Source organism: Hylobates moloch, unplaced genomic scaffold, assembly GCF_009828535.3.
Source record: "Hylobates moloch isolate HMO894 unplaced genomic scaffold, HMol_V3 SCAFFOLD_11, whole genome shotgun sequence".
In the NCBI taxonomy this organism is placed as follows: Eukaryota; Metazoa; Chordata; class Mammalia; order Primates; family Hylobatidae; genus Hylobates; species Hylobates moloch.
The window spans coordinates 48434759-48447251 of NW_026652286.1; the positions used below are offsets into that span (position 1 = coordinate 48434759).

A 12493-nucleotide genomic window follows, 5' to 3' on the forward strand; every position below is an offset into this window, starting at 1 on the left:
GTTGCAGTGAGTCCTGATTGTGCCCCTGCACTCCACCCTGGATGACAGAGCAAGACTCTGTCTCAAAAAAAAAAAAAAAGATTTGCATTATAATTCATCCAGCACCTCCATGTGTCTATAGCAAGGAGTGCGACGTGAGACCCATCTTCATTAGTGTAACTGATCATGTTTCTGGAAGTTGCCAGATGAGAAACAATAATTCTGTCAAGTAGACGCTTATTTTTCTTAATATAATTTAATTTTTTTTTTGAGAAAGGGTATCATTCTGTCACCTCAGCTGGAGTGCAGTGGTGCAATCACCCAGGCTCAATTGATCCTCCAGCCTCAGACCTCCCCAGTAGTTGGGACTACAGGCACACACCACCACACCCGACTAATTTTTGTATTTTTTTGTAGAGATAGAATTTTGTCATGCTGCCTAGGCTGGAGGTAGACATTTATTTATTTGTTTGTTTGTTTATTTATTTATTTTGGAGACAGAGTCTTACTCTGTTACCCAGGCTGGAGTACAGTGGCACAATCTTGGCTCATTGCAACCTCCACCTCCCGGGTTCAAGCAATTCTCCTGTCTCAGCCTCCTGAATAGCTGGGATTACAGGTGCACACCACCACGCCCGGCTAATTTTTGTATTTTTAGTAGAGACAGGGTTTTACCATGTTGGTCAAGCTGGTCTGGAACTCCTGACCTCATGATCCGCCCGCCTCTGCCTCCCAAAGTGCTGGGATTACAGGCATGAGCCACCTCGCCCGGCCTTGGAGGTAGACATTGTCTCCTGTATTAGTCAAGGTTCTCCAGAGAAACAGGACCAATAGGAGATACATGTAAATAGATTGATTCTTTCACCTGATTTATTGTGATTGTGGAGGCTGAGAAGTCTAAGAACTGCCATTTGCAAGCTGGAGCCCAGGAAAGCCAATGGTGTTGTTCTAGTCCAAGCCCGAAGACAAAGACCTGAGATCTAGAGTTTAGCGGGTTTTGTTGTTTGTTTGTTTAGAAACAGGATAATGTTCTGGCACCCACGCTGGAGTATAGTGGCACGATTTTAGCTCACTGCAGGCTTGCATTCCTGGGCTCAAGCAGTCCTCCCGCCTCAGCCTCCTGAGGAGGTGGGACTACAAGCATGTGCCACCATGCCCAAATAATTTTTTATTTTTATTTTTTGTAGAGACAGAACCTCGCTATGTTGCCCAGGCTGGTCTCGAACTCCTTGTCTCAAGGGATCCCCCCACCTTGGCCTCCCAAAGCTCTGGGATTATCAGCATGAGTCACCATGCCCAGCCAAAACCAAGAGTTCAACAGTGTAAATTCCAGTCCGAGTCCAAAGGCCGAAGAGCGAGGAGTGCTGATGTACAAGAGCAGGAGAAGATGGATGGCACAGCTCAAGAAGCGAGAACAAATTTGCCCCTCTCCTACCTTTTTGTTCTATTCAGGTCCTCAATGAATTGGATGATGTCCATGCACGTTAGGGAGGGGTGCCTCTTCATTACTCGGTCTACCAATTCAAATGCTAATCTCTTCCAGAAACATCCCCACAGACACACCCAGAAATAATGTTTTCCCATCTATCTCAGTACTCCATGATCCAGTCAAGTGAACACATAAAATTGGCTGTCACATCTCCATTTTGTTTATTTTACTTATTTATTTTAGACTAGTTAAGTTCAGTAGTGAGAAACAGGGAAGGAATAGAACGAGGAGTTCAATCTGTGACTGACTGTGAACAATCGATTGAGATAACTTACTACCTTTGGACCAGCCATCTCCATTTTATAAATAAGAAAACTGAAGCTCAGAAAGGTTGTCGAAACTGCCAAAGCCATACAACTTTAAGTGCGGAAATAGGTTTTGTGTTCAATCTGCTTCTCTATAAAATCCCATGCAGGACATCCAGGCATCTAAAAGGTAGCTCAGTATCTCTGTCTTCTCTCCATTGTTAGCATTTATGGGCAATTTTTGCTGGAGCAAATATTCTGAAAAAGATTCCTCCTGTTTCCTATGGGAGTAGAGAGCAAGCAGGTGAAGCCGGGCTCTCTTGAGCCTGGGAGCCCCTGGTAGGAGAATTTGGCTGGAAAGATGTGGAAGTCAATAAGCATTTCCTCTACCACCCAGAAGCATCTCCAAGCTCAGGCAGGAGGTGGGCAGTGAAGGGGAATACCAAGCATCCTGCACATCATCTTTGACCTTCCTCAGGTAGAAGGAGGAAGCCCAGGCTTCCTGTTGAGTCCTGCTGGGTTTGGGCAATGTCTCAGCAGAGACTGGCGTAGTCTCAGGCTTTTCACTTCCTTCCTTAGATTGGGGGCGCCTCTTGCCCTGTGCATCTTGCACAAAGCCTGGTCCTGAGTAGGTGCCCTGCAAAGATGCAGGGGATCAATGGGGATGACTGAGGTCTAACTGAAGAAAAAGAAGGCATTTCAAGTCTCTACAGGATGGGGACTTTAATGCGTGTAAATAGCTACCCTTTATTGAGCATTATTTATGTGTGGACACTTTTTATGCATGTATATTGGAATATTTTTAGCCGCAAGTAATGATAATTAACAGTGACTTAAGTAGGTAGTTATTCTCTGGCATAACAAGAATTCCAAAGGTGCTCCTTTGGTCTTTCCATCTTGGTTACAAGATAGCTGTGATACCCAGCCCTCACCTCCAAGGCAGGCAGGGGTTGGGAGGTGCAGACAGTTCAGACTCCGCAGTCCTGTTTCATCGGGAAAGCAAAAGCTCTCCCGGTAACTCCCAGCAGAGTTCTACTAAATCTCATTGGCCCAAGGGAGCTGCAGTGGTAGGTAACAAGGAGCAAATGGCTTTTGGGTAGCCAGTCAACAGGGTCTGCCATATGCATAGAAAGCACAGTATGTATTTGGCATGGAGTCAGTACTCAATAAGCATTTAGCTATTTGGCGCACCTGTGTGTGTTTGTGTGTCTATGTGTGGTTATATGTATATTCTCCATTTTCCTGAACAGTCCTTGGAAGTAGCATCCTCCTTTACTAATGGGACCTAACACACAGCTGGCAAAAGGCACAGGTAGAGCCACACATCAGACCCATTTCTTTCTGACTGAAGTCTGAGGGCTCTTTCCATTGCCATGCCATGTTCCGCCCTCCCCTTCAACTGCCCCTCTAAAGTCACATCAGGTCCCAGTGGGCTTGATGAAGGAAGAAGCGGGAAGGAGATCAGATCAGTACTGTTGTCCAGGCTGGAGTGCAGTGGATCGTAGCTCACTGCAGCCTCCATCTCCATGGCTCAAGTGATCCTCCTGCCTCAGCCTTCCAAGTAGCTAGGACAACAGGTGCGTGCTACCATGCCTGGCTAATTAATTACAAGAATTTTTTTTTTTTGGTAGAGACAGGGTCTCACTATGTTGCCCAGGCTGGTCTTGAACTCCTGGGCTCCAGTGATCCTCCCCCTTCAGCCTCCCAAAGTGCTAGAATTACAGGCATTAGCCACCATGCCTGGCCTGGAGATGAGTTCATTTTTACTTTTTTTGAGACAGGCTCTCCTTATGTTACCGAGGCTACAGTGCAGTGGTTCAGTCACAGCTCACTGTAGCCTCTACCTCCTGAGCTCAAGTGATCCTCCCACCTCAGCCTCCTGAGTAGCTGGGACTACAGGCATGTATCACCATGCCCAGCTAATTTTTGCATTTTCTGTAGAGTCAGGGTTTCACCATGTTGCCCACTCTGGTCTCAAACTCCTGGGCTCAAGCAATCCACCCACCTAGGCCTCCCAAAATGCTGGGACTATAGGTGTGAGCCACCACACCTGGCCTGGAGCTCAGTTCTGAAATAAGTTGACACCTGTCCCTGGGGCTATCCACAGAGTAACGATGAAGTCATGAGAGGAGGTTCAATAACTGTGTACTAGAGTCATACCTCCACCTGAGTGCAGCCACTTTTAAATGGTCAGGCTAGAAGGCTCAGCCTTTATTCTGATGATGCCACTACTGCCCAGAACTCCTCTGGGACTCTCTTTACAAGTTGCAAAAGACCTCAATCTCATTACTGTAATATTGCACCTCATTTCTGACCCCAAACCCAGCTGCAGCTTCTCATCTCACAAATTTCATGTGACTTTTGACTATTGCCAAAAATCAAAAATCATTCCCTGAAGACAGAGTATATTGTAATTTAGATGCAAAAGAATGTGTTGTCTGCTTTGCAGCCAATTTTCAAATAAAAAAAATGTTTAAAGTAGTGGAAGCACTGTTTAAATAAATATGCCGGGCCAGGCGTGGTGGCTTACGCCTGTAATCCCAGCACTTTAGGAGGCCAAGGCGGGTGGATCACGAAGTCAGGAGATCAAGACCATCCTGGCTAACATGGTGAAACCCCGTCTCTACTAAAAATACAAAAAATTAGCCGGGCGTGGTGGCAGGTACCTGTAGTCCCAGCTACTGGGGAGGCTGAGGCAGGAGAATGGCATGAACCCGGGAGGTGGTGCTTGCAGTGAGCTGAGGTCGCACCACTGCACTCCAGCCTGGGCTACAGAGTGGGACTCTGTCTCAAAAAGATAAATAAATAAATAAAATTAAATAAATCAATCAATAAATAAATATGCCCTCCCAGGTTGACATCTTGGAATAGGATAACTCTAAGTTTGGTTGTATAATTTCTGCTGTGTTTAAGAAAAATTACTTAACTTGTGAGACATTGTGAAAAGGATGCTGGACTTGGTAAAGATACAAATGGGATTATAATGTTGGTCAGGTGAGACGTGTTGCATTGGTGAAATTATAAATTGATATTGTTTTCTCAGAGCAATTTGGCAATGAGCATCACGAAGCTTTAAAGAGTTTACACCGGGCCGGGCGCAGTGGTTCACGCCTGTAATCCCAATACTTTGGGAGGCCGAGGTGGGCAGATCACAAGTCAGGAGCTCGAGACCAGCCTGGTCAACACGGTGAAACCCCGTCTCTACTAAAAATACAAAAATTAGCCGGGTATGGTAGTGCACGCCTGTAATCCCAGCTACTCAGGAGGCTGAGGCAGGAGCATCGCTTGAACCCAGGAGGTGGAGGTTGCAGTGAGCTGAGATCGCACCACTGCACTCCAGCCTGGGTGACAGAGCAAGACTGCCTCTCAAAAAAAAAAAAAAAAAAAAAAAATAGTTTAAACCAGTTGACCTAGGAATCTTCTAGGAAGATTTCTTAGGAATCTTTCTTAGGAAAACAGTCAGAAATGCAGACAAAGATTTATGTAACAGCTATTCATTGCAGACTTATTTATAAAAACAGTAAAAAGAAGGAAATAACCCAAATGTCCCACAATGGAGAAATTGTTAAGAAAATTAGGGCATACTCATTAAGTGAAATAATGCAGCTATTTAAGATGATGTTTTTAAAGAACTGTCAATGATGTTTGAAGATGTTCACAATAAGACAGGTGATAAAATCAGACTATAAAACCACATGCATTATATAGTCCCATTTTTACCTTCTCTGTGCTAAAAAAAAAACCCTCAAGATATATCCAAAACATTACCAGGGGTTGATCTGGGTGATGAAATTATAAGTGATGTTAAATTTGCTTCATTATGCTTTTATATATATAATTTTTATTATTATAACTATAAATACTACTTTTGTAGTTAGAAAATATGTATAATGAACATTAAAATTACTTTATAAGAAAGAAAGAAATGTGTTTTACTGGGAGAAGAGAGGTTCTGCCCCCAGGGTTCTGATGGTTTAGTGGAGGAAATGAGACACGTACACAGATACGTTTATTACAAGGCAGTAAGGGCTATCATGGAGGTTTTATCAAGTGTGGAGGAAAGGATTAGCTCTGCCTGGGAGAGCTGAAGGCTAGTGAAAAGAGGTAACATTTGTTCGGGCCTTGAAGGATGAATAGGGGTCCTCTAGGGCTTTGTAAACTGTGAAGCACTATCTAAGTGTAAGTTAGTCTTTGACTTTTATGATTACTGTCAAGGCTTACCTCATATAAAGCTCTCTTTCTTGTCTCTTTCCCATGCTCCCTGAAGCCCAGGATCCCTGGGACAGGAAGCAGCAGCAGTTAAACAGTCACACATCAGTGCTCCAGCAAGTGAACTGAGGTGCATCCAACTAAGGAGCAGATCCAGGACCAGAGGAAATAAAATTATCTGGGAGCAGGGCCAGGAAGGTGCTGGTGGGTAAACAGTTCCCCCTTATTTGCCACCCTGTGGTAAGGCTGGCTTTGCTTGAGGCCTCCACCCTGAGATTTGGGGCCATCTCCATCTGGGGGATGGTAAAACCTGTGAACGAGCATCACACAGCAGTCTATGATTTACATTGGCAGGAAATGGTGTGTCAGATGTCCTTACAGCCTCCAGACAGGGTGGAATGGAAAGGAGGGGTGTGAGCGAGGGGATCAGGAAGGGTGACAGGAGATGATTTGTACGGGAGAAATTCTTAGAAGCTCAAGATTGGAAGGGACTTAAAAATTCTGTGATTTAATCCTCCCAATCCCCTTCCTAGCATCTCTATCACATTGTCATTCTTCCCGGGTGCAGCTCAGAGGCCACCTCTTCTATTACCTTCCACTTCAGTTCCTCTGGCCTATGCTTCAGGCATTTCCCATTATTTAATTTTACGAAAGAAAATTCAGGGTCCGCTGCGTGCCAGGCACTGTGCTTAGAATAGGTCCTCAATTGCGGTATGCCCTCCTGTGCCTCCTGTTGTTTATTTATTTATTCATACAATGAATGTATACCGAATGCCTGTTATATGCCAGGTAATGTTCTAGATGTTGTAACAGAGTGGAGGAAAATAAAGCCAGGATCTCAGGCTCTCATGGACCTGTCGTTCTAGTAGGAAAGATATACAATAAACAAATGAAAAATAAAATAAAATATTGGGTTATAAATGTCAAGAAGGAGCCGGCTTTGGAAAATTTAGGGGAAGAACTTTCTATACAAAGAGAACAGCTAGTTCCAAGATCCTATGGGGGTAACTCCTGTTTGCTCTAGGAACAAAAGGAAGAAAACTGTGGCCTTGTGTATGGAAAATGCTTTCTTCTTTATCTGTAAATGAAAATATTCTTATGTGTCAGGATGTAGTTCAAGCATTGCCTCTTTAGGCAAATCTATCCTGATTTCTCAGGTAGAAGTGACCACTATCTCCTTTCCTCCTCACTGCCCGAGTAGACTTCTGTGAGCACACCTGTGACACTTCGCCATTCTTACCACATTAAATCATTGTGACTCCCTAGTGGACCTCAGTCTCATTCAAGGGCAGGACTGAGCTTTCTATCTAAATCCCTAATGTTCAGGATAGAACCTGGCACAGAGTCTGTGATCAGTAATGGTTTGTTCCTGGAATACTGAACTGTCACCCAGCACCCTATCAGAGCCTCACTAGTGATGCTTATTTGGAATTGGAGACAATTTATTGATCAGTGCCAGGCCCTATGCTGGGTATTTTCTACCCTGCTCATTCTTATAAGTCTCACAGTCAACATGTCCAGTAAGTATCACTATTTTATTCTATAATTAAAACTCAGGCCAGACTCAGTGGCTCATGCCTGTAATCCCAGCACTTTGGGAGGCTGAGGCAGGAGGATCACTTGAACCCAGGAGTTCAAGACCAGCCTGGGCAACAGAGTAAGACCCCATCTCTACAAAAAAATAAGAAAAACTGGGTGTGGTAATGCACACCTGTAGCCCTAGCTACTCGGGAGGCTGAGACAGGAGGATCACTTGAGCCCAGGAAATGGAGGCTGCAGTAAGCTGTGATTACACCACTGCACTCCAGCCTCCCAAAGAGGGAGAAACTTAGAGAATTAAAGTGATTATCTGAGGTGGCTCAGTAAGAAGAAACAGAACTAAGATTTGAACCCAAGTCTTGATGTCAAATCCCAATGGTTCCTCTTCTATGTGATGTGACTCATGATGCATTAGTTCATCTGTCCTCTCTTTTCTCCTATATAATCATTTTCCTGGGAAAAGGGTCTTTTTTTTTTTTTTTTTTTTTACTTCATTCTACTATGTTCCTTATGACACCAGAACAGTGCTTTGTATTTAGCACACAATCAATACATATGTCTTAAATCTCCAAGAGGTAAAAAAGAAAGAATGAATGTGTGAATGAATGCTTCACCCAAAGTGAATCAGTCTCTGATAACAGTTCATAGGATGGTGATGGGCTGGAGAGAGGCGTTTCTGAGGGGAGGCGCCTTCCCAAATACCTCCAGGCGTCGATTCCAGGAGGGCCTGGAGAGAGCCGAGATGCTGTCTCTGTGCTAAAGCACTTGTTTCTTAGAAATCACACCTTTTGCTCAGCTGCACATCTCGGCAGGCAGGCAGAGAAGAGGGGAACATGCATGGCTTCCAACCAGTTGGGAAAATGAGGTTAGGTTTCAATTCAGATACTTATTTGTGTTTTCTAGGTCTGCACGGTCGATGAATTTTCAACGAGCAGTGATTCTGTTCCTCATCTTTCATTGCTTTATGAGACTTCAGGGAATGAAAGCATAACATCCTGCTTTCCCATAAGTTCTCTGGCTGCTACACTGGCACCAATTAAAGACATGTCTATGCAATTAATCAAAACCAATTTGGAGGCACTCTGGCACTGCTCCTCTGATGTACTGCCTGCTCCACATACAGTAGTTCCTCAGCTGCGGTGATGGAGCCAGGCACATAGGAGCTTTTGATGAACTGGCTGTACTGGCTCCAAGTGTTAACTATGTCATCTGACATGACTAATGAGGCTCCGGACTTGATCCGCGTGAGTGGAGCAGCCCTGCTGTCTGGAGGAGGCTCAGTTTCCACAGCCAGCCTGGGAAGAGGCTGCAACGTGCAGGGTACACACTGCATCATGTCAGCTGGAGTCCTGGAGGCCTCTAGTGTTGGAGCTGGGAGTCATCCATTGAGAGGGTGATGGAAACTGTGGGCCAGGCTCTGTGTTGGGTGCCAGTGTGAATGTGACCCAATTTAAACTTCTAGCTCAGCCTCCTCATTTTAGACCTGAAAATCAAGACCCAGGAAAAGTGTGAGGCTTGCCAAAGACCTGAACTTTGGAGAGAGAAATGATGGAGAAAGCATGGTCTCTGCCCTAGACGAGAGGTAAATATGTATGAGGGTAACAACTGGGGCCTGGTGCAGGTATACCTCATCAAGGGTTAACCATAGGCTTCCTTTCTTCCTTCTGCAAACCTTTATCAAGGGGAAGGGTTGCTTGTGCCCCTGTCACCTCAGCAATTCCAAGAGCATGGAATTTGGAGTCAACAGATCTGTGTTTGAGTCCTAGCCCTACTCTGAGTTGATGTAATCTTGCAAATCACTTCATTTTTCTGAGCCTTGGTCTCCTCAGCTGTAACATTGGAACAGGCCATATACTGCCCAGCCAGCCTACTTCCATGAGCCCTTCTGTGACTCAACTGAGTTAATGGGTGTGAAAGTGTAAGTAAGAGCCTCTGCATGTGTTAGTTATTATTCCAGTTTTCATCCCCCTAAGGGGCACTGGCTGAAACCTCTGGAATATGGATCCACAGATAGCTTTAACTCTCTTCGTCTTCCTGCCTCTTTCAAATGGACATAAAAACCAATTGGTCATCTGCCTATAATTTCAACAGCTTTCCCAGAGAGCCCATGCATAGAAAGAGGAAGAACTCAACCGTTGTAAATTAATGTCATTCCATACATTGATTGAGCACCTACCACACGCCAGACATTGTGTGAGGGATGGGAGTTGGATAAGACATGTTTCTTGGCCACCTTGAGAAGCTCACCATTTAGTAGGAGAAACAGAGCTGGGCATAAATAGCTATAATTTACTGCAGACAAATGCAATTGCCATAGGAAAGATACAAATCAAGTGTTTTGGGAGCCAGAGGATGGAGTGATTCATTCCCCAAAAGGAGACTGGAAAAAGGTTCATCGACAAAGTGGTACTGAAGGATGGGCAGGGCTTAGCTCTGTCAGGAAAAACGAGGCAGGGCGTTCCAGACAGAGAGACCAGCATAGGCAAATGTATGAAATCTGGAAAGGAATGGCGATCTAAAGGATAGAATAAAATCAAGTGAGGTATGGGGTGTGAGCATGAATCAAAGAAAAATCACTGCACCCCAGCTCTGAAACCCAGGCATAAATGGTGCTGTTTCACTGTTCTCTTTGCTGGCTGAGGTCACCTTGGCCTCTGTCCCTCAGTCAGAGAGAATCCCACACTGGCCCTTCCTCCAGCAAAGCCAAACCCAAGCCCCAGCCAGCAGAGGCAAAAACAAATGAACAGGGATCAACAATACCATTAGATGCAAAAATTCTTGAGCTGGGAAGTGCCAGGTCACAGCCATACCTCCCCAGCCAGGGTAAGAGCTTGATCAGATGTGGCAATGACACCAACCCTGGAGCATGATGGCAAGGAACTTAAGCCTCTTGGCATGGGTCACAGGCTACATTTTTCTCCTTCCCCCCTTCATCCAAAAGAAGCTAGCTTCTTCTTTACGAGTGCTGCTGTCAGAATGGCTTTGGAAAGCCTAGAGCTGCAGCTGGACTCAAGGCATGGCCATGGGCCACCCCAGGGACTCGTATTTTCTCAGTATTTCTATCTTTCCTTATGAATAGTTTTTTATTGTGCAAATAATACAGTGTTAAGAACGGAAACTTCAAGAAGAGAAAGAGGAAAGAGAGCACCCACTCACACATTATCTGTTTCCATTTCTCCTTGCCCTTTCCTGCTGTTGTCCATGAGCATAATTTTTTGGCCGCTTGTATTACTGATACAACTATGTATTCTGTTTTTATTGCTTAGCCTTGTATCATACAAGGCTACTTATTGCCAGCCCCTCGTATCCACACTGGCTTGGCATTGTTCTCCCAAGACTGAAGAAATATGCCAGGGGTCATGTAAAGGGACTTTCCACAGATAACACGATCGCCATTGACAACTGGCATCATGTGGCAGAGGAAAAGCATCGATTGCTCTGCCATCATGTTGACTTGGGTTGGAATCTCAGCTCCTCTACTTTGAAGCTAGATGGCCCTGGGCAGATCATTCCATCTCTTTGAGCCACAGGTCCTCATCTATAAGATGGGGATGGCATTAGTACCATCTTATGATACTAATGGGATCACAGTGAGAATTAAGTGAGATACCAAAAGGGGAATGCTCAGTAAAGAGCAGCTCTCCTTCCCAACCCTTGAGGGGCCGACCTAGAATCCACTCTGCTTTTTCCTCTCTTGCCCACATTTGGCCACCTCCCCTCCCCTGGGCCCAGCAGGCACCCTGGGTGAGCCCACCTAAATTATGACAGGCATACCAGTCGGCATATTTATTGTTCACTGGGTGAATTTGCTATCTTTTACTTAAGTATTTTCCTCTGATGAAACTTTTGTTTTTGTCCAGTTTTTCCCTATTTCCAATAATGATGAAAAAAAAAAAAAATACCAGTGTGTGCTGCTCACCCTATGCTTTAAAAATTGTATTTTCTCAGAAACAATCCCCAGGAGCAGGATCACTGAGATAGAGGATAGAAACATTTTCAAGGTTTCTGATGTGTATTTCCAAATTGCTTTTCGGATTTGTACTTGTTATGCTGCCACCAATTTGAGGGAGGGGACCACTTGGGCTACATTGGAGGCCGCTGGGCTCTGGTCACAAACTTCTGTCTCTGCTTTATTTCTACTATTGTCTTCTCTTAACATGGCTCCTGGACTTCTCACTCCATGGGACAATTCATTGTTTGTCCTCAAAACAATGCTCACATGCTTTTGTGCCTTTGTACTTCCTATTAGTCTTCACCACACTTGCCCAAGAATATTCTTCCTTAAGATACCCTCTCACCTTAGAGCTCAACCTTTGTGGAACTGGGAACTTCTATACTCTCTTCAAGACCCGGTTCAAACACCCCTCTCTCTGTGAGCCAGTTCCAATCCCCCCAAGCAGAGCTCGTCATTTTTGTTATAAGTGGTACCTGGAGGAACCCTTGGCATCCAAGTATTCACCAAGAGTCAGCCATCCCCTAACCTCAGCTACAGGCCCCAGTTTTCGTGATTCTCTCTTCTCTTCTCCTCTCTCTTTGCACCAGGCAATCTCACCAGGTTTTCCCAACTCATGTCCTAAATATTCTTAGATCTACTTATCTTTGCCTCATGGTCATTGCCAGAGCTATCACCTCTCATCAGGATTCCTGCAATGGTCCCCACAAAAAAAAATAAATAAATAAAGAGTAATATGTACATGGTTCAAAAGCCAAAATAGTCTCCAAGGCTTATTACAAGAAACAGTAGATTCCTGCCCTAATCCCCCCTACCCCAAACCTTACTCCTCAGAGACAACTAGCCACTTTCAGCTATTTCTTTCGGTATTTACTTCCATTTGCCAAATAAGACACCTATACTGCAGCTTCTTGATTTTAAGTTCAGGCATTATCTTTTTAAAAATTTTTTTAAATATTTTAATAAACTTTTAGTTTAGAATAATTTGATTTACAGAAAAGTTTCGAAGATAGAACAAAGAGATCCATTTACCCCCACGCAGCTTCCTTTGTTAACCTTTTACATTCCTTTCATACATTT

General features: G+C 44.5%; 1 protein-coding gene across 3 annotated transcripts in view; it reads left to right on the forward strand.

Annotated features, from left to right (window-relative positions):
* The window catches only part of GVQW3 (GVQW motif containing 3), a 43319-nt gene that overhangs the window by 21408 nt on the left and 9418 nt on the right, over window positions 1–12493 (forward strand). For 2 of the 3 annotated variants that reach the window (XM_032166963.2, XM_032166962.2), the window contains exon 2: window positions 1167–5635. In XM_032166963.2, the coding sequence (XP_032022854.1) occupies window positions 1167–1265 (99 nt within the window). In that variant the 3' untranslated portion in view covers window positions 1266–5635. Of the gene's footprint in view, window positions 1–1166; window positions 5636–8364; window positions 9044–12493 lie in introns of those variants that run through there. The other variant, XM_058424522.1, reaches the window with a different exon arrangement.